At 43.1% G+C, this 24,222-nt stretch overlaps 2 protein-coding genes across 2 annotated transcripts; both read left to right on the forward strand.

Moving 5' to 3' along the window:
* Nucleotides 1–592: 592 nt before the first annotated feature.
* On the forward strand, nt 593–2,167 carry slc18a3a (solute carrier family 18 member 3a; the record flags this gene model as incomplete). Its single annotated transcript, XM_080782338.1, has 1 exon — nt 593–2,167. The coding sequence occupies one exon, from the start codon at nt 593–595 to the stop codon at nt 2,165–2,167; it is 1,575 nt and encodes a 524-aa protein (XP_080638464.1).
* A 2,382-nt stretch (nt 2,168–4,549) lies between these two features.
* chata (choline O-acetyltransferase a) lies at nt 4,550–23,552 on the forward strand (the record flags this gene model as incomplete). Its single annotated transcript, XM_080782871.1, has 14 exons — nt 4,550–4,594; nt 6,999–7,196; nt 7,533–7,651; nt 11,146–11,199; nt 11,753–11,933; nt 13,603–13,780; nt 14,335–14,504; nt 19,800–19,900; nt 21,123–21,251; nt 21,375–21,497; nt 22,253–22,394; nt 22,596–22,658; nt 22,752–22,889; nt 23,118–23,552. 14 exons carry the CDS (start codon nt 4,550–4,552, stop codon nt 23,550–23,552), a joined length of 2,076 nt encoding a protein of 691 aa, XP_080638997.1.
* Nucleotides 23,553–24,222: the final 670 nt, after the last annotated feature.

A 24,222-nucleotide genomic window follows, 5' to 3' on the forward strand; every position in this document is an offset into this window, starting at 1 on the left:
ACTGCAGTGTGTGTAGCCTATTCCTTTCCAACAGAAACGGCTCTAGACTAAATGATGACATAGCCCTCCTCCCCAGTCTCGTTACAGGTGACTGAAGACCCGCGCGGGCCGTGGAAAAGACGCACCAGCCCCGGCTGTGAAGAGAAGACCCTGCATGTTATACCCACCCTGTCTGGGACCGGCAGACTGAGAGAAGAGAGCGGTGTCTTGGGGGGGCACTCCAACACAACACGTCACCCGAATGACAGGATATGAGACAATGAGGCAACGACGGGCGACGGCGCCGATAGAACGCGTCCAAGAAGAAAGTCACGAGAGTGGATACGTGGTGGTGGTGCGCGCAATGACGGACGGCGCAGGGGAGAAGTAAAGCAAGTGAAAGTTTAGTCGTCTCATTATAGGGCTCCCCGCGCGTGCCGAAGCGAGGGAACCGAGGAAATAAACAACAGATGTACCCTTTGTAGCGTTATTTGACACGGGGGAAAAAAATAGTTGGAGGGGGAGATTATATTTTCAAGTGAGAAGAAGAATTAAAAGGGACGAGGGGGAGAAAAAAAAGGAAAAAAACATGGAACCGGAGGAGAAACAAACCATGGAACCGGAGCAGGGGGGTACCGCATCAGAGACGCAACAACAAGCCTCTAATTTGGCCCAATCTGCCGCCATGAAACTGTCCCAGATGAGCGAAAGAACTAAGCAACTGGGCACCGCCATCAAAAACCCGGACCGACAGCGGAGGATTATCCTGGTGATAGTGTGCGTGGCGCTCCTGTTGGACAACATGCTGTATATGGTCATCGTGCCCATCATACCCGACTACCTGGTGGAGCTGCAGCTGGAGGCCGACCACATCGCCGCGCTGCACCGGCACAACAACTCCAACGCCACCGTGCACAAAGTTACCAAAGGGGACTTCGACCTACAGATCGGAGTGCTGTTCGCCTCCAAGGCCATCCTGCAGCTCCTGGTGAACCCGCTGAGCGGCACGTTCATAGACCGGATCGGCTACGAAATCCCGCTCTTCATCGGCCTGAACGTCATGTTCCTCTCCACCGTCATATTCGCCTTCGCCGAGAACTACTGGACGCTGTTCCTGGCGCGCAGCATGCAAGGACTCGGCTCGGCGTTCGCGGACACGGCGGGCATCGCGCTGATCGCGGACAAGTACACGGAGGAGGGCGAGCGGAGCAAGGCGCTGGGCATCGCGCTGGCCTTCATCTCGTTCGGCAGCCTCGTGGCACCGCCGTTCGGCGGCGTCCTGTACGAGTTCGCCGGCAAGCAGGTGCCCTTCATCGTGCTCGCGTGCATCTGCCTGGCGGACGGCCTGATGTGCCTGCTGGTGCTGAAGCCCTTCTCCAACCAGGAGAGGGCCAACATGCCCGTGGGGACCCCCATATACAAGCTGATGATGGACCCGTACATCATGGTGGTGGCCGGGGCACTGACCACCTGCAACATCCCGCTGGCCTTCCTGGAGCCCACCATCGCCAACTGGATGGAGGATACCATGGGCTCCAGCCAGTGGGAGATCGGCATGACGTGGTTCCCCGCGTTCTTCCCGCACGTCCTCGGGGTCTACCTCACCGTCAAACTGGGGGCCAAGTACCCGCACCTGCAGTGGTTCTACGGCGCAATAGGCATGGTGGTCATCGGCGCCAGCTCGTGCACCGTGCCGGCCTGCAAGACCTTCGGCCAGCTCATGATCCCGCTGTGCGGCATCTGCTTCGGCATCGCCCTGGTGGACACGGCGCTGCTGCCCTCGCTGGCCTTCCTGGTGGACATACGCCACGTGTCCGTGTACGGCAGCGTGTACGCCATCGCGGACATCTCCTACTGCGTGGCGTACGCGCTGGGCCCCGTGGCGGCGGGCCAGATCGTGCACGACCTCGGATTCGTGCAGCTCAACCTGGGCATGGGCCTAGCCAACGTGCTTTACGCGCCGGCCCTGTTGCTGCTCAAGAGCGTGTCGCAGATGAAGCCGTCGTTTTCGGAGCGCAACATGCTGCTGGAGGACGGCCCCACGGGCCTCTACGACACGCTGAAGATGGAGGACAGGGAGAAGAGACGGAAGGGCTTGTGCACGACGCTGGACGAGAACGGCGTGAGCACCTTTGCGCAAAGGTCCCTCTCGGAGGAGTCGTCGGGAGGGGACTTAGAGTATGCGTAAAACAAAAAAACTAAAACTAAAACTAAAACTAAACTTTCAGCCGAAAATGAAAGTGTTAAAGTGCCCATACAGCGACTTGCTACACCCCCCTTAATGTTATACCGCTTTGATCCACGCGTTTGCATAATCTGATTAGGATTGTGTAACAAGAGAGGACTCAAGTTCAATTCCCTGCCTCTGGAGACTAACTCCCGTGGACACACTGTCATCCCAAATAGCCTGTGGCGTTTTGCGCTAATAGAACACGCGCGCGTTCGTTGGCATTTGCGTGTGTGTGTGTGAGAAAGAGAGAGTATGGTGAAAGGATTTATGGAGATAAATGTATGTTGTTATCAATATGTGTTGTAGTGTCAAAAATCTGATTCCATATATCATATTCAGGGATTGTGTGTTAATGTGTTTTAACAAAAACAAAAACAAAAATCAAACAAAAAACTGAGCAAATGAAATGTATTCGCCATTCAATATTAATCTATAGTCATTATCTGCCAGAGTCGTGCTGCTAAAAAATAAATAAAAACTAAAAACAATATGCAATATGTCACATGACACTTTTAGAGAGATAAAAATAGATGGAACTGAGTTGAAACCTACGTCTTTGTTGTCTGTTATTCTATAGTCTATTTATTTTGAATGATGTGTTCTGGAATGCATAGCCTATAATTAATTGTAATATATGAACTTGCAACGAACTGTATATATGTGTATAATGTACATAATTAAATCAAGATGACGTGAAACTGTGCAGTGTTTTTTATGTGATTATTTATTGAGAAATGTCATTGAATTAAAACATTTATTTTTTTATACATTTGCGCCTTATCTGTGATCCGCAGAACAATGTTTCTATATATGATTCAGCACCATGGCCAACGCCCTCGCCCAATTATGGGCCAGCGTTTTCTCTCATTGCATTGCCCTTAAATAAATATAGCTACTCAATGAGTGAATTAGGAACCGTGGAGACTCGTATCTTCAGTTCTTCACAATCCAAACTGAACTATACTGAAGATGGACAACAACGGAAATATAACCCAAAACATATTTTATTGTAATTGTCTTAAGTTTATGTCCAGTAGGCCTACATATGTATACACACACCATTAATAATCAATTATCATGCAATCATCAAAAGCTCCAATTCCTTTGAAACGATGCGACATAAAATATGTATATAAAAATGTATAAGAAACATATCAAATGCACATGAAGTTGCAAAATGTCTTCTTGCTTCACACAGACAGAGCGCCGAATCTGCGTCAACTCGGTTCATTATATTAAAAAAAGCCAGGTATAATGAAGTTATAATCCTATAAGCAGAGGAGCAGCTCGTAACCTCTGAGATTTACAGAGACTATATATGTATAAGGTTAAACCACATCTTCCATCCATACACAGAGTGGGTGAACAATAATCTGAGCTCTGAAGGCATTCAGACCTGGTCTATAGGGGGGGGGGGACACACGCACAGAACTACTAAACAAACTTCTCTCCACAAATAGCAAGCACGCAGGCTTATGGGAGGAGCCTTGTTGTGAAGGGGGGCGGTGGGGAGGGGGGTAGGTACCTTCAGCATCTCTCCTGAGCCAACCAAAGATGTGCGTGAGGATTGTACTGTACACTTGTATACAGTAGGCTATAGGATGCTCAAACTGCTGGGGCTGGAATGAATGAATTAATGTGTGCAAGCCTCAATTGGGATCTATGCTGAGTAGGAATGGACTCCATACAAGATGAGGAACACATCATCATCATCATCTGAACATCATCAAACTTCACACGACGGGTGGAATCGTTGTTTATCTTCTTGGTGAGTGCAGGGGGGGAAATGTTTTACAAGTTTTCTTAATAATATACGGGCAAACGCGCCTTTTTTAAGGCTTTAACACGCAATATATGGAGTTACCGATGCCAACTGCCTGGGCAGCATTGTTTATAATATTATAGTCTCCGAAATGGAAATGATAACTGCACGTAAAAAGTGTCTAAGCTTTAATTTTCATGTTTGTTTAAAGTTACGGGAGTGATACTATATAACCAATATATATATATATATCAATTGCCTTTACAACATTTACCATACAAGCGAGTGCGACAACCATTTAAAGATAATTGTTTTCTGCGCTAAATCACATTGATTGGCATTCGTTTCTCTCTCTCTCTCTCTCTCTCTCTCTCTCTCTCTCTCTCTCTCTCTCTCTGCGACTTTTGCTTTTAATGCGAATAGATTCATGAGGGAACGTGTGACATTATTAATGCCAGTATGAATTCCTCTTTTATTTATACATGCAGAGTGAGGAGTGTGGACTGGAGCGCTTGTCTGTCTCAGAGGAATACAGATCTTTGGCTGACTGACTGCGCTTCCAAACTTCAGCTCCAAACATGCCCGTTCTGGACCCCCAGCCTTCTAAAGACCCAGGAGGCGATGTAAATAGAACCCTTCATTCACTATTGTTTGTTTTGTTTTGTTTTCAGCTATACTTTTAAGAATACAATGGAAAACCAGAGAAGAATGGAGAGAAACACTGTATAATTTGGAATAAAAGGAAAACAATATACTTAAAAAAAAAAAATAAGATTAAGATATAGCCTATAACATATACATTTTAAAACATTTTTACTGAGGATGTCTAAAGAGGGCTATATCAAATACGGTATTCTAATTTATTTGTAATATAGGCCTAATAAGTAAATTAATATTGGGTGAAAAGGGTGAGTAAACCGTTTTAATGCCATAGCTATTCCCTGCTTTTATAAGTGCTATATTTTGTATTTACATTAATGCTATTTACATCGATGTCTTATTACACTACAAACATAAAATTAGAACCTAAGCCATTTAGTTATACCCCAAGGCTGATAAAGCAAGGCTCCAGACATCCAAACAAACTGGTCAGGCTACTACTTGGCCCTATACTCCCAGAACCCACCTCACCCCTGCTCATTTTGATAGGTTGGAATGGCTTAGGGTTGACGACAGAGTACTGCATCTTGCAATGGGCCTGGTCTACAAGATTCGCTACACCACTAAGATATACGCATGTACCTGTAAAACAAATCCTTAATGTCAATGAAGTCCACGATCAACAACACCAGAGGGAGTTCAACAAACCATGTTCAACCCAGATTCGGCTCAAACAAGGGGTTAAATTAACATCGCTCCTATATGCCACTAAAATGTGGAACGCCCTACCAACAGCTGTTAAAAAATGTGAATCCCTAGTGCCTTGACTCCTTCAAAACCACTCTCAAAGAGTACTTACAGATGGATGGCTGAAATTTGAACCTGGCCCCTGTAACCTGGACCCTGTAACCTGGCCCCTGTAACCTGGCCCCCTGTAAATAAACCAAGCTACGCCTCTACATGTCAGTGGTCATCCCAACAGCGACCTACGCCTGTGAGACGTGGACAAAGACAGCCAACACCACCAACAAGTTGGATGTCTTCCACCGAAGATGCCTCAGATCCATCCTGAGGATCTCATGGAGAGACCACATCACCAATGAGGAGGTGGTGAGAAGGGCAGGGGTAGCACCACTGTCTGTCATCATCGATGAAAGGAGAAGAAGAATGGCTGGACACGTACTCCGACTGCCAAGAGAGAGACCGGCAAGTGTGGCAATGGACTGGATGCCAGAAGGTGGAAAGAGGAAGAGAGGGAGGCCAAAGAAGACATGGAGACAGACAGCTAAGGAAGACCTAAGCGAGATGGGTGTCAGCTGGCACGGAGCAAGAAGGGTCGCCAGAGACCGGAGTAAATGGAGAGGACTCGTCGCCCAATGTTCCAATAGGAACGGGAGGAACTAAGTCTAAGTCTAAAGCACACTCTTAGAATTACGGGGGTCAGACAGTCAGTGGCCCAATGCACACAAACTTAAAGATCATTAAGTTGGCATTCAAAATTTAACCCATTAAAACCAGGAAAGCATGCGTGTCAGTTTAGACGTTTGTATTGGCTATTCAAAAACAGCAGATATACAAGCTCGCACATCCAGATGGTTTTGCCAAGGTAAAATCCAGTGGTTTTCAACCAGTGGTCCTTGATGCAGTTCCAGGTGGTCCCCAGCTAAATGATGGAGAGTTGTTAACCAAATGGACCCTTACTGTATCTTAAACTCTTGAGTGTAAAATGATTTGGTTTCATGTTACGCTCTCAAGAGTTCAATTATTGTTAAACATCTGCTCTGCATCAGTTAATTTACAAGAAGTGCACACAATTAGAGAATGTAGAAGAATTGTTATTTGCCTATGGTACCATGCACATCAATGCAGCATGGAATACCATGCACATCAATGCAGCATGGAATACCATGCACATCAATGCAGCATGGAATTGTGGATGAAATCTTATCCAACAACAACTAAATATTCTACGTGTTGGGTAAGTGAGAGGTAAAACCTCATCAAATGGTGGTCCGTGGCACCCAATAAAGAATGGGCCTTTAGTATGAAAAGGGTTGAAAATCACTGATATAACCCATTCTAGACGGGAACCCCTTTGTGCTTTAAGCATTATGTTATACTTTAGCTATTGAAAAACATTTGTTATTAATCGTGAAAATGTGGTGCAAATGATTGAATATATATTCTTTCACAGTGAACGTTTTTAATTCAAATCTTTGCTTCTGGGGGGGGGGGGGGGGTGTCCCTGGAACAACATATTTTCAGATGGGGGTCCGCAGACAAATACAGATAATTCCCGGTGGTCCTTGACAGGGAAAAGGTTGAGAACCACTGACATAGAAACATATGTTTTTCAGGAAACCGTTAGGATTTTTTAAAATCGGCCTCAGGTCTAAATCCATTTGCCCATTCCATGCCACCATGCAGGACTTGCTTCTGCCCAAGCTGCCGGTGCCCGTACTGCAGGACACCTTGGACATGTACCTGCGGTGCACAGAGCACCTGGTGACAGAGGAGCAGGCCAAGAGGACCCAGGGCACCGTCAAGAAGTTTGGAGCGCCCGGAGGCGTGGGCGAGCTGCTACAAAAACGACTCCTGGAAAGGAGGGAGAGCAAAGCTAACTGGGTAAATAATAATTAAAAAAAAGCAATCAATAAAATAATAATAATAAAATAAAATAAAATCACTGTAGTATAGACTTCAGAACCACAACATAGCACTGCAGCTGTAATTGTCCTCAATGCACACCAAGCTCTTACTGAAAGTGTGCTTGGGGAGGAATCATTATTCAGATGATATTACAATAGAAAACAAACCTTCGAGCAAAGTTCCTGGCGATTAAGTCTACCTCTTGGGACATTTAAGTATAGCCTCCTTTGAACACGTATCTGGCAATGCTGGTTCCTGCGTGGTTTTTCACAACTCCTTCTGCACAAACGACCCCCTTATTTTATTCTACAGATTTATGATTACTGGCTGAACGACATGTACCTGAACAACAGACAGGCTCTCCCCGTTAACTCCAGCCCTGCCATGGTCTTCCCACAGCAGACCTTCAAAGCTCCCATTGACTCTCTGAGGTACCCCCCCACACACACACACACACACACACACACACACACACACACACACACACACACACACACACACACACACACACACACACACACACACACACACACACACACACACACACACACACACACACACACACACACACACACACACACACACACACACACACACACACACACACACACACACACACACACACACACACACACACACACACACACACCCCTGAAAAACCACTATAGATTATTTAAAACAAGGCAAGACAAAAGAAGACTATAGGCAAGATATAGCCTGCATGGACAGCATTCCTTTTCGAATTTTTGTCTCCGGTCGGGAGTGGATAATGTCGTTACGCCATGTTGTAGTATTGTTTTGAAGTCGTCAGGCAAGAACAATCAATTGGAACTTCCTTTTCCCTCAAACAGATTTTTCTCAATAAAAGCCACAGGCTACGAGAGCTTTTATTGTTATTCTTCCGGTTTGAGGGAAAAGGAAGTTCCGATTGATTGTTCCTGCCTGATGACTACAAAACAATACTACAACATGACGTAGCGATATCATCCACTCCAGACCGGTTCACACAGAGACCAGGCTTTCCTCCGAGGTGGAAAGCCTGGTGAGGCGAGGTTAGGCAAGACAAGGCATAGCAAGGCTAGGCTATAGGCAAGACAAGACAAAGCAATGCAAGGCAAAGCAAGATGAGGCAAGGCAAAAAGGCTATTTAGGCAGGGCAAGGCAAGGCACGGAAAGACAAGCATATCCTCCTCATCTCACAGTTGCCCGTCAAAATGTTTCTTTGTCAAAATGTAATCAAATGTCGGGTGATTTATGACTTATGGTATACCATTTTGTTTGCCTCGGACCCCAATCTACACTGTGAAATCCTCAGTGTACGGGTCCATTTGTACACTCCGGTGGTCCCACCAGGCATACTGTATATACACCTGGTGTTGAGAGCCAACAGTCTGCTACAGCAGTGGTTCCCAAACTGTTTCATGTCAAGGACCCTCAAATTGAAACGAATCAGCCAATTAGAAAAGACATGGCAATGGCCCCCATAAGAGAAGATTTATACAGCTCTAGCAGTGATTCTCAACCCGTTCAATTTCAAGGACCCCCAGTTTGACATGCATTAGTCTACGGTTCCTCATTTAATGGCATTTCCATTATCCGGGGACCCCAAATTATATTAAAATATATATAAGTAAAATCAAAGTTAATTTAACTCTGAGAGTGTACAAATGGAACCAAATGGACCCGTTAAACTATCATTTAGCTGGGGGTCCCCGGACCCCACTTTGGGAACCACTGTGCTACAGTGCCTATATGATCAACTACACCAGGTCTTAATTGAATACTTCCTGGATACGTATAGGAGTGTTCACATTGACAGATTGGGTCATTACCCAGTGTGCCTTGAGGGGCCATGCAGTGAACTGGTTGCAGATGCTAATAGACGTTGAAGGCTGTGGTTTGGTCATGCTATTGATCTGGGCACACCGTGTCACACACACAGGTCTACAAACAGAACAAGTATAAGCCATGTGGCCAACCACCATCTCCCGTTTATTTGATTTCTTTGCGTGATGTAGTACCCATGGACCTGACGCTAGCACGTCGCAGGGACTTACACCCAGTGGGATAATTAACCAAGTGAAGTAAAGTACTTAATATAATGTTGAGGCATTTGTAGTTTACTTGAGTATAATTTCCAATACTTTTACTCCATTACATCTCAGATCCAAATGTTGTACTTTTACTCCATCCACTAAATTTAAAAACGTTAGTAACTATAATTACTTTGTAGATTTTGACTCATTACAATAATTATTACACAACTATGAAAAACAAAAGCCTTCCTGCCTACAGTAGCTACTCTGTTTAACATAGATTCTATACCTACATGATGTCTATAAGGGCTCCTGTCTTACCTGTCCCAAGGCAGGGCATATAGAATCAATTAGGAGAACAACAATACGGCAAAGTCTGTGTCTCTGGGTTAGCAAACAAACTGGTGTGGGTGCAAGTGAGCATGATTGGTGAAGGCGGAGTTAGGGAATCAGAGGCTGGCAGTGGCAAATGGGGACGAACACAGTTGAACAGTTGAGTGATTTGTGGCTGTATAGTGTTAGTGTATACAGATGATTGTGGATCTCAGACCTGGAGAGAGTGACAGAGGGAAGGAGGAGATATGGAGAGAACACAAAAACCAAGAAACAACACAGTGGCACGTAACAATACATTAACCACTTCAGCCCTCCAGGCCCTATATCCACTTCGCCCATTTGAAAATCTATTGTGAGCTACATTTTAGGCATTTGAATGAAAACTTGTTTAAAGTAAAACATTTGAGTACTTTTTGCTCACCACTGCTTACCCCCAATCAAACCCTTGATGTCGGGGGAACGGTGGCACCCTTGGTACAGTTGGTAGTGCTGTCGCCTCACAGCTAGAAGGTCCTGGGTTCGATTCCCGCTGGAGACGCTGTGGTTGCTGCTCTCCTCCGTGTCATCAGTGCCCATACCGAAACCATACCGGTTGGCGAAAGGGCCTTTCTATGCGGAGTTAGCATGTTCTCCCCGTGTCCCCTGGGGTAGGTAGTGGTACCCTCACAAAAAACATGCAGTAATCGTGGTCTCTAAACTGCCAGATGGAGGGGAAAGGAACTGGTTGGAATAATGTGTTCCTTCCACGTGCTACGTCCAACCAGGGAAACTCCCCCCTGTCAGGTGTAAAGGAGCAACCTGGACACTCATGCATGAAGGAAGCATGAGTTCAAGTCCGTTGCTCTCCCCAGGTTGGCAGAGGGTGTGTAGAGCCCCGGATCACATTAGATAATTGACACAGGGGTGAAAAATCGTGGGACAAGAAAATTATTTAAAAAAAAAAACCTTGATGTCGAGTGAAAAGCAACAAGACATTGGGTATCATTTAGTACTCAGGGCGAACACTCTTAACCACACGGCCACTGAGCTGGTTAACAAGAACAAAGTTATAAACTGGGAATCAGTGCTCACTCACTGTGCAAAAATTGCACAGTGAGTGTTAGACAGTGTGTGAGACAAAGCATGTAGGTGTAAGTCGTTAAAATGGGCCCTAAGAGTGAATCAGCAACAAGTAACAACTGATAGGACAGGTTAAGCCTGAGGTATAAATCTTCTACAAAGCAAAACTTAAGACACGACCAAGTAATGATGAAATTGAAAGGCATTCAGACGTTGATATTATTTCCAATTTAGCGAAACATGAAATTCAACAGACAAAAGCATGGACTGCAAGTGTGTAGATTGTAATTCAGAGATGCAACCCAGAGAGGACTGTCACAGTAGCGCGCGCACACACACACACACACACACACACACACACACACACACACACACACACACACACACACACACACACACACACACACACACACACACACACACACACACACACACACACACACACACACACACACACACACACACACACACACTCAAATTTCGTCTTTCAACAGGTTTGCTGCCCACCTCATTTCTGGAGTTCTGGAGTACAAGACTCATCTTGATGCGTAAGTTCATCTACTATAACCAGTGGTGTAAAGTATAGTACTTAAGTACAATGTTGAGGTATTTGTACTTTACTTGAGTATCTCCAATTAAAACATTTTTTTCTACATTTACTCAAGCACATTTTTAAGTCTACTTTCACTTGTAACATAAATTGAATATTTCTACATTGCATTATTGATACTTTTACTTAAGTAAGAAATGTAAAATACTTTGTCCACCACTAAATGGTAAATGGTGCTTTTATATAGCGCTTTTATCCAAAGCGCTTTGCATAGATGGCGCACAGATTAATTCACACACAATTCACACACCGATGGCGGAGGAAACCATGCAAGGTACCAACCTGCACATCGGGAGCAATTAGGGGTTCAGCGTCTTGCTCAAGGACACTTCGACACTAACTCTGGGGGAGCCACGGGTTCGAACTGGCAACCTCGCGGTTCCCATCCGGCCGTTCTGCCGGCCACTCTACCCATGAGCTACTGCCACCCCACTGCTTGTAGAGAACTGATAGAGATGTATGTGTGGGTGTGTGTGCATGCGTGTGTGTAGACGTGCTCTGCCCACAGACTATGCCCGAGGCCAGCTGGCTGGCACCCCGCTGTGCATGGAGCAGTACTATCGTCTGTTCACCTCCTATCGCCTACCGGGGCCTGCGAGGGACACACTGGTGGCGCAGCAGAGCAGCGTGATGCCAGAACCCGAACACATCATCGTGGCTTGCAAGAACCAGGTGAGAATCCATAATCCATGAGGACAGTAACACAGTGCAATGTCAAGAGAGATGTGGAACATGTGGAAACTATATATTGGCTCTTGTTGACTATATTAGATTTTCAGGCCGATATGTGTCTACATTGCGCATTGCGCTATGAGCTATTAAGGCACGAGTTCCACCAAACAGTGGGACTCGTGACCCATCTGGACCAATGTTTATGGGTCACGACTCGAGTAAAAATCCCATTTTATTTTCCTACATTTGAAAACATATTAAACTTAGCCCGCTAGCATTTATTGTCACACCAGGCCCCGGAACACGCATCCGACGTAGCCCCCATGGGGGTCCCGGACAGAACCCCTGCATGGGGCCCACAGTCTGGGTCTGTTGCTGAGCTTGTAGATCAGCTATTTTCACTCTTTGTTGTAAGACAAAGCGAGTAGGTGTAAGTCGTTAAAATGGGACTCTAAGAGTGAATCAGCAACAACTTCTACAAAGCAAAACATAAGACACGACCAAGTAATGATGAAATTGAAAGGCATTCAGACGTCGATATTATTTCCAATTTAGCGAAACATGAAATTCAACAGACAAAAGCATGGACTGCAAGTGTGTAGATTGTAATTCAGAGATGCAACCCAGAGAGGACTGTCACAGTAGCACACACACACACACACACACACACACATATGGTCCCTCTTAATTACAACACTGGAGTCAGCCAACACATCATGTTCTGTCATGTCGACACACACACGTCGTGTCCACCGACTGTGTCTGAACGTAAACACGCCAACATGTCATATCTTCAACGAGGGATCAGCCATCGTGGCATATAGTGACAAGTGCTCTGTTAAGTTAATTAGCTATATACAGTGGTGAAAAAAGCGTAGTACTCAAATGTTTTACTTAAGTAAAACTATCAATACTGCAATATAGAAATACTCTAGTCCGGAATTCAAAATGTATGATGAGTAAAAGTGCAAAAGTATTGGCATCAAAATGTACAGAAAGTACCAAAAGGAAAAGTACTCAGTACTAACAACTGGTTAATGTATGTTTGGTAATACTAATCAAAAAGTACAATATTGAGTGTAAAAAAATAAAAGTATTGGAAATTGGAAATACTCAAGTAAAGTAAACACCACTGGCTATATACTGTAGCATGTATGGCATTTGCATTAGATCATTCCTAGGAGTTATTGGACCTACTGTATCATCATATGTAGCAGAGACCTGATAGGCCGTGTACAATACGGTAAAGTCATAAATAATTCTGTGGACGGATATGACAAAAAAAAATCAAGTTTGCTTAAACCGACGGGCTGCATGGGCTGGCCAATCAGTGAACACGGTTCACACGCTCATCCCAATTAGCACACGGAGAGTCGGATGGTTTGTCCTCCACAGAGTGACACATGCAGATATCCGTGGGTTTTATCGGTTCTCGTAAACCGTTGTTAACGTGTTTGCCACATGCCGGGGACCTACTATAGCGACCCAGTAGGCCGCTATAGTAGGACCTACTATAGCGACCCAGTAGGCCGCTATAGTAGGACCTACTATAGCGACCCAGTAGGCCGCTATAGTAGGCCGCTAGTTGTTACAATGCTCTGATTAACAAAGGCGACACTTCCAAACTTGAATGAAACAAATACTTGTTTTTTTCTAAACCTCTGTGTAGTTCTTCGTGCTGGACGTGGTGATCAACTTCCGCCGCCTCAACGAGCGAGACCTGCTCACCCAGCTGGACAAGATCTCCAAGATGGCCAACGGCGAGGAGGAGCGGTCCCCTCCCATTGGCCTGCTCACCTCTGACGGACGCACCGAGTGGGCGGAGTCCCGTCGAGTGCTCATGAAAGGTGGGTGGGGTTAAGAGTTGAACTATAGTTAATATAGTTAATGGTCACATTATCATTACAAAACATACAGTAAATGCTTCAGCCCTATATATTTTTTGACCATTTGAAAATAGCCGATCTACAAGTTCACAATGTGTCGCATCACAATGCCTTGTGAGCTTGTAGATCTGATATTTTATACAGTCTAAAACGTGTGAAATGGGGAATTCTGCATAATGACTACTTTCTACTTTTAAGTTACATTTTGACTTGTACATTTACTTGTAACAGAGTGTTTCAATATTGCAGTATTGATACTTTTATAATAATATATATTACGTTTCCCCACCACTGACCACTGCATGGAAAACCCTTACTTGTACTGTAAATAAGATAAGAGAGACCCTACGGCTGTGCTGTTTGTAAATTAGCTTCTAAAATCTTCTTTCTTGCCTTGATCTCCTAACCCACGCCCCCCTCTTCGTCCCTTTCTTTGTTTCTTGGAAAATTAACACATGGGAACAATAAATGTGACGTGACAATAAAGATGATTGTGCTTGTGATCCTGGTGCCAGAGTCCACCAACAGAGACTCTCTGGACATGATCGAGCGCTGCCTGTGCCTGGTGTGTCTGGACGACGCCACCGGTCCCTACATGACCGACGACCACCGCGCCACGCTCATGCTGCACGGAGGGGGAGGGGCCAAGAACGGCGCCAACCGCTGGTACGACAAGCCCATGCAGGTGAGCGAACCAACCAACCAACCTGCACACCTGTGGGTAAAAGGCTTTTTATCCCATTCTGGGCGGGAACCCCTTTTGGTGTTTCAAGCATTATGTTATACTTCAGCTATTTTTCAAAAATCGCGAAAATGAACATATATATCACCCATTCTTGAGATAAGGGACAAAACTTTTTTCAAACTGGATTTTTTTTTTTTTTAAGATACATTCAAATCAAATAGATGTATTTGTAGACACAGGTCTCAACTACCAATCTTGAGAAGGAACAGGTTTTTCGCATAACATTTCTTTCTAAAATGGGACATTTATGCACTTAATACCTGATTCATGTCAACTCCGTCAGACACACTAAAATCCCTTTTAATTGAATTTTATCATTTCAACAATAATATAAAGTCCTCAGTTATCTTATAATGGCTTTCAGTAATCAAGTTAAGTAATACAAATCTTTTAATATTATTTTGTTCCAATATCACACTATTATGAAATATCCAATTTCTCAAAACCGTCATTTCAACCTTTATTTTCAATATTATAACATGAAAACCATGTAAAAAAAAAAAAAAAATCATCATTACGTATCATTTCAGTTGGTGTTTCAATACATAAGCACAAAAGATTTGACAGCGAATTTTCTATTTCTTTGGAAATTAACAAAAACATCACGGGACGAACGTCTGACGGAGTTGACGAACATCTGACGGAGTTGACAAGTTTAACTGATTTAGGTTCTAGACCACCTAGGATCTTGATTCTGGTGACTAATCCCACATTTTCAAGGATGAGGAATACAGTGGTACTATTTAGATTTGCCCTGTGAACATGGCAGCCATTTTTTAAAATGGCCGCCAACTTTCTGTTATTTCCCAATAACTCAAGTTCTACACCACATAGGATCTTGATTCTGGTGACTAATCATACATTTTCAAGGATGTGGGATACATTGGTACTATTTAGATTTGTCCTGTGACCATGGTAGACATTTTTCAAAATGGCCGCCAACTTTCTGTTATTTCCCAATAACTCAAGTTCTACACCACCTAGGATCTTGATTCTGGTGACTAATCATACATTTTCATGGGTGAGGAATACAGTTGTACTATTTAGATTTATCCTGTGACCATGGATGGTAGACATTTTCAAAAATGGTGGACCTGCTATTATTTTACCAATTTACTCAGGGAATATTATCAGAATAATATAAAATCTGTGAATACATTTCTTACCAAGAATTTTCTTCACCAATGTTTGTAAAGGTGTCTACTAACATATCCCACATTGGTTTCTATTTGACCACCCTAGGTGCATGTTTGACAGCTGCTGAAAGTTGGGTACCATCAACAACCAATATAAGGCTAAATGTTCTAAATTTCATTATGCTTTAAGTAGCATGTGGCATGTCAAACTAGGGGCTTTTCATGATTCTGGATCCATTCCAAGCATTAGTTTTGCACAAAAAACACTACGTTGGCTAAAAACGGCCATAGCCATCATCACAAATGTGATGAGGTCAGCACATGTCGGCACATTTGGGCAAGTGGCTATGGCCAAACTAGGGGGTCTATGGCCAAACTAGGGGTCAAACTCCTTGGGCTAAATTCGGTGAGGTGAACAGTGAGCAGTGAACAGTGAGCGAAAGACTGAAGACAGAAGATTTGGCTTCAGGACCATCAGGCAGGATGTGCAGACACTGAAGGCATCAGTGTCTTTCTCTGTGTCCCCAGCATGTCAACCAAAGCAATGTTACCAAATCAAAGGAGCCTTCACCTCATGTCACCTGGGGCTGGGTGAGCAATCGTATCCTGTATCTAAACTCACAACTAAATACAGACACTTGGCCAGACTGCCGTTTGAAAGGGTCAAACCCCTCATCCTGATTGGGGAAGACCACCCCACCTAATCACACCAACCGAACAAGTGAGGTTGGGGCCTCCAGGTGGGCCAGCAGCCATCTGCACTAGACTGGGCTGGACCCTGCAGGAAAGCAATCTCCAGCCAAGACAATGTAAGTTGACTATAACAGAGCCCCAGAACACAGAGCTCAGGAGAAGGATGGAGAAACACTGGCAGGAGGCCACCAAGATACAATGCCCCAGAGACCCAGAGTGTGCCACCACTGGCAGTAAGGAGATCAACTGCTGCAGCAAAGATGTCATGAAAGGCAAGTCTCCACCAAAAAAACCCTGAACCTAATCGGGGTGTCAAGAGACCAAAGTTTCTCCCCCACAGTTCCCTGCAGTGGCCAGTGAAGTCAAACTGTGCATCTGTACCTGAAAGGGGCAAGTCAAAGGCCAGAAAGCCCACCTCCTTTTAATGTCCTGTCAGTAGAAACTCAACCTGCACCTGAAATAAGCCCTTACCTCTCCCAGAGAAAGTTCATCCTTGAAAATGTAATGATTAGTCGCCAGAATCAAGATCCTTGGTGGTCTAAAACTTGAGTTATTGGTAAAATAACAGAAGGTTGGTGGTCATTTTGAAAAACAATGGCTGCCATGGTCACAGGACAAATCTAAATAGTACCACTGTATTTCTCATCTTTTAAAATGTATGATTAGTCGCCAAAATCAAGATCCTAGGTGGTCTAAAACTTGAGTTATTGTAAAATAACAGCAGGTGGCGGCCATTTTGAAAAAAAAATGGCTGCTATGGTCACAGGACAAATCTAAATATTACCAATGTACCCCACATCCTTGAAAATGTATGATTAGTCACCAGAATCAAGATCCTAGGTGGTGTAGAACTTGAGTTATTGTAAAATAACAGCAGGTGGCGGCCATTTTGAAAAATGGCTGCCATGGTCACAGGAAAAGTCTAAATTGTACCACTGTATCCCTCATCCTTGAAAATGAGGTCTTAGTCACCAGAATCAAGATCCTAGGTGGTGTAGAACTTGAGTTATTGTAAAATAACATCAGGTGGCGGCTCTTTTGTAATATGGCTGCCATGGTCACCACGAGACAAATCTGTGATGGCCCCATAGCCAAAAATGTTCCTTAAGGCATGCTCTAACTGTGTGCCAAATTAGAATACTGCCCATTATTCAAAAACAATAATTTTATTGTTTTAGGAACATTTTTGTCAACTCCGTCAGATACACGTCAACTCCGTCAGACACAAAATCTGACGGAGTTGACGTCTGACGGAGTTGACAAAATGGCATTTGTTTTCATCTTAACCCTCTTTAGTACAATGTAGCCATTTTGTTTTTGCTTAATTTTGTTAGCTAAACCTAACCCCTAAACTAAAATAATAAACATTATTTTGGAATTCTTAACCAAGATCATAAAAATGTGCAGACGGAGTTGACATGTAAAAGCTGTGACCACATTGTTATCAACATTGTTTGTTTAAAATATCAAACAATTGAATGCTTGTCAGACCAGGTACTCCACTGTTGCAACAAATATAAATGGGACTTGGAAAAGGAGTCTTCAGGCTAAATCTGTCGACAATATTTTCTGATTAATTTAAGACTTTAAAAAAAACCTGACGGAGTTGACGGAGACGTGGGACGAACATTTGATATGAGATATTTAATAGAAAATATAAATTAAAATTAACTGTGTATATTATTTGCTATGTTGTTGACAATCTACTTTAATTTAGTATGTATATTTATGTGATTGTGACAGTATTAGACACTTTTTTGGCAGTTTGAAATTGTGGCCACTTGCTGGGGACAGGCTAAATACAGGCCTTTTTGGGTACAGGGCCTGCTTTTAACTAATTCAGATGGAATATGAAAACAATTATAATGAAATTAAGGGCATAATAATACACAACTGTATTACACTTAACTTTGCAAGTGCTTTTATTTTTATGAATTAATTTATTTTTTACATAAAATAAGGCTCTTATGTGTGGGACATGTTTTTTCCACTTTTGTCCCTCATCTCAAGAATGAGTGATATATATATATATATATAACATATATATATATATATCTTTGAACATATATTCTTTCAGTGCGAACGTTTTCAACTCAAATCTTTGCTTCTGTGAGGTCCTTGGAACAACATATTTTCAGATGGGGGTCGGCAGGCAAATTACATATAATTCTGGGGGTCCTTGACATGAAATAGTTTGAGAACCACTGATATAGAAACATAGCAGGTTTTCAGAAAACCGTCATGATTTAGAAGACATTTAGTAGAATCGAGCTCATGTCAAAATGGATCAAAAATATAATAACCTCTGGCAGTTACACAAAGTTGCATGCGGAAGTCTCCACACCGCACAATTCCAGTGCGACTTACTTGAGAGAGACTGACGTTCAAGCATCTAAAGTAGCACCGTGAAACTGAATTTGGCTATTCCCAGGCCAAATGAAGCATTTTCATTAGGAACGATACTAACACTACGATTACGACCCCTAGAGCCTTACCCAGGTCATTAGCATGGAGCCAGCCAGAGATGTTTTGATTAAGAATTTAGCTGACGTGTGTTGCATGATTCCCATGTTCCCATTGCTTCAGAGGAGAGTGAATTTAAATGTATGAAAACATGAGCAACTAAATCAACAAGTCTCTCTGTGAATTACACATCTGTTCTTCGCATATTTATAAATATACGAGTAAGACGCGCGAACGCGGGAAGCGAACGCACACTCAGCTCCATATATGGGCACAAAAGGGGCCAGGTCCACAACAAACAAATCACTGGCCCCTTTTGTGCCCATATATGGAGCTGAGTGGACCTGGCAACTTTTGTGCCCATATATGGAGCTGAGTGATTGCTGATGCAACACACTCCATATTTGGATAGCGGGACAGACAGACAGACAGACACACGGACACACAGACAGACACACAGACATGATCTGCTAGGTCTCATAGTAAGTGCTCACTGCGTTCGCAATCAATAAATGTATGTATCCATTTTAACCCATTTAGACCGGAGGACGATTCTTAAAAAATGTCTTGTAAATCCTGACAGTTTTCTGAAATACCTATGTTTCTATATCAGTGGTGCTCAATATTTCATGTCTAGAACCCCAAAAACTACAGTACGGTATATGTATTTGGCCGCCGACCGCCATCTGAAAATATGTTGTTAGATTTGAGTTAAAAACGTTCACTTTGAAAGAATATATATATATTCAAAGATTTGCACGATTTTTAAAAAATAGCAGCCCTACAAGTTCGAGTGCTGTGCTATGAGCTTGTAGATCTGCTATTTTTTAACAGCTAAAGCATAACATAATGCTTAAAACACCAAAAGGGGTTCCCGCCCCCAACTGTAAAAAACAGATATGATGGCCAATAATGCATAACATCGTTGTGTTTTCTTTTCCAGTTTGTGGTGGGATCAGATGGTAACTGCGGAGTGGTCTGTGAACATTCAGCGTTTGAAGGGATCGTTCTAGTGCAGTGCACAGAGTACCTCCTCAAATACATGTAAGTCGACTCGTTGTGGAACGTTCCGGAACAGATGGCTTTGCTTTAACTACGTTCCAACCTGGCGCCCCATGTTTTGGGCATGTCATTATAGGCGAAAAAGTCAAAATTACTTAAAAAAAGAAAAACAAAACAACAAACCCTTTCAAGAAAAGTTTTTTACACCTTTTAACAAAAGGCCATCTTATGATTCCACCGATCCAGACTCAGCCCATTAATGTTTCTATCAATTATTTGAAGTCTCCTGCAGAAAAATAAATAAATAATAATAAAATACTATACTTTTATACTATATTATTTTTTATATTACTATATTATATTTATACATGCATATAAAGTACATATATTTAATTTATATAGTTTTTAACCGAATCAAATGTGTTATGACCATGATTCACCAGGAGCCTGGAAAATAATTGATACATATTTTTGGAAATCTCTAGGGGGAAAATGAATGGGTTGAATGGGTGGAAACACAAAATGACTATGCCCTACACTCCTGGGGTCCGCCAGGCGCCTACTGTATACACTGTCTTTGCTGAAAATATAGCCAGTCTATAGTACAAGCTCAGAATAGTTCATGTTGCAATATGTTGTGAGCTGCAATCTTTGTTGATTGTTTGCCTATTTTCAGTGCCTATTGACATAGACTATAGGTACGCTAGGGTTGATGTGGTTAAGTGGAACATGATGCAGTGTTGTTTTTGGCAGCAACATTTGATTTTAGTTTTAGTCATAGTCCCTTGAATAGTTTTAATTTAGTTTTAGTCACATTTTAGTCACCCGAAATGTTTTAGTGTTAGTCTAGTTTTAGTTGACTAAATAGTAAATATCATAAGATTTTAAAACTACAGTTGATTTAGTCGACTAAAATGTATTATGGCGGGCCTTGATGCCGTCATGACAGATTTTACACTGCTGAAAATAGCCGATCTTACAAGCTCACAACGCGTCGCAACACAACGCGTTGTGAGCTTGTACATCTGCTATTTTCAGCATGCAACCAAGTGTAAAATGACTTATACTGGATCTCTTGTCCACTAGTCCCTTCTTAACATTTTAGTCTAGTTGACGAAATTGTCATTTAGTGTTAGTTTTAGTCACCATAGCTTAGTTTTAATTTAGTTTTCCTCAGTGAAAAAAGGTAGTCGACGAACATTTTTCGTCTTAGTTTTAGTTGACGAAATCAACACTGACATGATGCCATATCATATCTCTCCAGGTCCGGCAGTCCATCCAAGCTGGTGAGGGCTGACAGTGTGAGCGCGCTCCCTGCGCCTCACAGGCTGCGCTGGAAATGTACGCCCGAGGTCCACAAACACATCGCCTCCTCCGGGGACAAACTACTGAGGTCAGGCTGCAGCACTCGTTTATTTAGGTCTACATTATTTCTACAACAACCCGAGACAATAATAAAGAAACGACAAAGACCACAGCATCAAAGCAATGCCTTTGGATTTTCTGTTGGTTTCAGGCTGGTGAGGAATCTGGACATGAACGTTCACAAGTTCTGCGGTTACGGCAAAGAGTTTATCAAGAAACAGAAGATGAGCCCAGACGCCTACATCCAGGTCGCCCTGCAGTTAGCCTACTACAGGTAATGGATCCTTTGTTTTTCATCCTATGTAGACTTGCGTTGCCCGGCTGTTGCCTCTTGAAATTTCCGTCATACAGTCTGGAGAAAAAATATAAAGCGGAAGTGGAGCCTCCTACCCACTTCCGTTTCGTCTTTACAGTCGCGCAAATTTAACCTAATATGGCCTGGGCCGTGGCTCAGCGGTCCAGGCACCTTGGCTGCCAATCCAGTCTGGCAGTGTGTGGGTTCGACTCCCGATCCCGGCGGCCTTTACTGCATGTCACCCCCACATCTCTCCCCCCTGTCAGCAAAAATTATCCTAATATAAATAGAAATCATCTAAGCATATATACTGTAGCTTGCTGCTTAGCAGAAATGGAAATAAAATATATATTTTTTTGTGAATGGAAATGACAAACAGATTACTCAGGTTTCGGGAACTGTAGTTCCTAACTCGATATTGCTTTCGGAGACTGTGGAATAGTTGACTATGTCGCTCGCCGAAAATAATAACTGAGGTAGACATCACTATGATCAGTGATAACAATACTGTACAAGTATTATAGGAGTCTCCAAACATAGAAAAAAATAAGTAATATCTAAAAAGAAATAACAAATTAAAAAAAAAAGAGAAAAAAAAAGACATATTACATCATATGGTTCCGTTAAAAACTGTTCTTTTTCAGCGCACACAATCTACAAAGCTCTCTGACTCTCTCTCTCTCTCTCTCTCTCTCCACCCCCGCCTTTCTCTCCCCATGTCCCTCTCTGTCTAGGTGTCATGGGAGACCGGTGTCCACCTATGAAAGTGCTTCCATTCGTCGTTTTCGGGAGGGCAGAGTGGACAACATTCGCTCAGCCACGCCTGAAGCTCTGTCATTTGTTAAAGCAATGACCGATGGCAAACTGGACACTAGTGTAAGCTCATTTCTTTCTTTACTGTACATGTATGATAACAATAAAATGTGCTTCAGCCAAGCGAAAGTCTGCCATGTAGAATAATGTGAAAATCACATGCATTTATTTCCACAATGTAAAATGGCTTGCACGTTGCACCTACTGTAAATGGGGTTTATGACCGAGCATTGATCTTTGGTTATTCATTATTCTTTTTTCCAGAACACGGAGAAGATGGAAAAGTTAAGAGGTGCCATAACGGCACAGACAAAGTACACTCTGTTGGTAAGAATCTGACAATCAATAGACGTATGAGGTTTGATACCGATGCAAATCAATAAAGATATAATAACAAAACGCAACATGTTTCCTTTCCAGGCCATTACAGGGATGGCAATAGACAATCACTTGCTGGGACTGCGTGGAATTGCACAAGAACTTCAGATGGAAAAGCCAGAGATATTTACAGATGAATCCTATCTCGTCAGTAACCACTTCACTCTGTCTACGAGTCAGGTATGTTCATTGAAACTTAGCACTATGGGACTTTCGTTAACGAGTAAAATGTAATCTTGTGAAATCTGTATGGTCCGGCAGAAACCAGCAAACTCCATTTTTCTTTTTTTCATCATGCCATTGAATGCTATTCTCATTGCAAAGCATTGTGTGTATGCTGTGAGCATAGACCATGCTATTTTAACCATTTACTTTCTTCTCATCATATTTAAAAACAAATCTCTCCAGGTTCCCACGACTGTGGACATGTTCTGCTGCTACGGGCCGGTGGTCCCAAACGGCTACGGGGCCTGCTACAACCCACAGTCAGAGCACATCATCTTCTGCGTGTCCAGCTTCCGCGAGAGCCCCGAGACGTGCTCCGGCCAATTCGTCACGGTTCTGGAGCAGGCACTGCTGGAGATGAGGGACTTATGTAACAAATGCAACCCCGCACGACCCGAGCAGACCGCCGCCAAGAAGGGACAGGCGCTGGAAACGCAGACATGCGCGTGCAGCCGGGAGAGAGGCGCTGCCGGGCCCGTGAACGCCACCGCCGGCGATCAGAAGAACCAGCAGCCACATGTTCCGGTCAGGGCGGCGGAACGGAACATGGTGGAGGCTCACACCCAAACCTCGTCGCAGGGAGAGTCCAGTGCTTTGAAGAATGGAAGTAAGCCATAGAGAACTGTTGATGTCAATGGAAATGTGTAATATTAATTGTTTTGTTGGAAAGGCTATTTTATGTATGTATGTATGTATGTATGTATGTATGTATGAATGTATTTATTAATTTTTATCCCACGGTTTTCGGATAGTTTAGCGGTGACGAAAATGGAGCCCTAAATGTCTTTGCCAGAAGTTGCAGATCTACAAGCTCACAATGCACCGTGTTGCGACACGTTGTCAACTTGTAGACATTAGGGTACCGGTATTTATGGATAATGTTACGCCCGGAATAGAGTTGTTGTTCAAGTGGTTTGTAAGTCACAGAGAAAGAGTATTTTAACTAGTGATTAGAATCAATGATCTGTGAATATGTTTTGTGATATATTGCAAAATGTAGTTGGTAGACTATATTTAAAGTGTTGAAATAATTTATTAAAGTGATAAATATTTTGTGAAAAAAGAGAATAATATAATCTAATGTAATTTAACTTCTATTTGGTAACAAGGCAAAGGTGATTGTCACTGTTTGCTGTCGCAAGAAAAAGAAAGAATAATGATATTCAATGTGAGGGTATTATACTACTAACAGTAGTGCAAAGATATACAAAGTTTAACTGAATGTATGACTCTATACAAGAAGTGAGAAGCAAGACTTCTTGTATTGTTGTATTATTGTAAAGAAGAA

This window comes from Protomyctophum bolini (genome assembly GCF_963924005.1).
Source record: "Protomyctophum bolini genome assembly, chromosome: 14".
In the NCBI taxonomy this organism is placed as follows: domain Eukaryota; kingdom Metazoa; phylum Chordata; class Actinopteri; order Myctophiformes; family Myctophidae; genus Protomyctophum; species Protomyctophum bolini.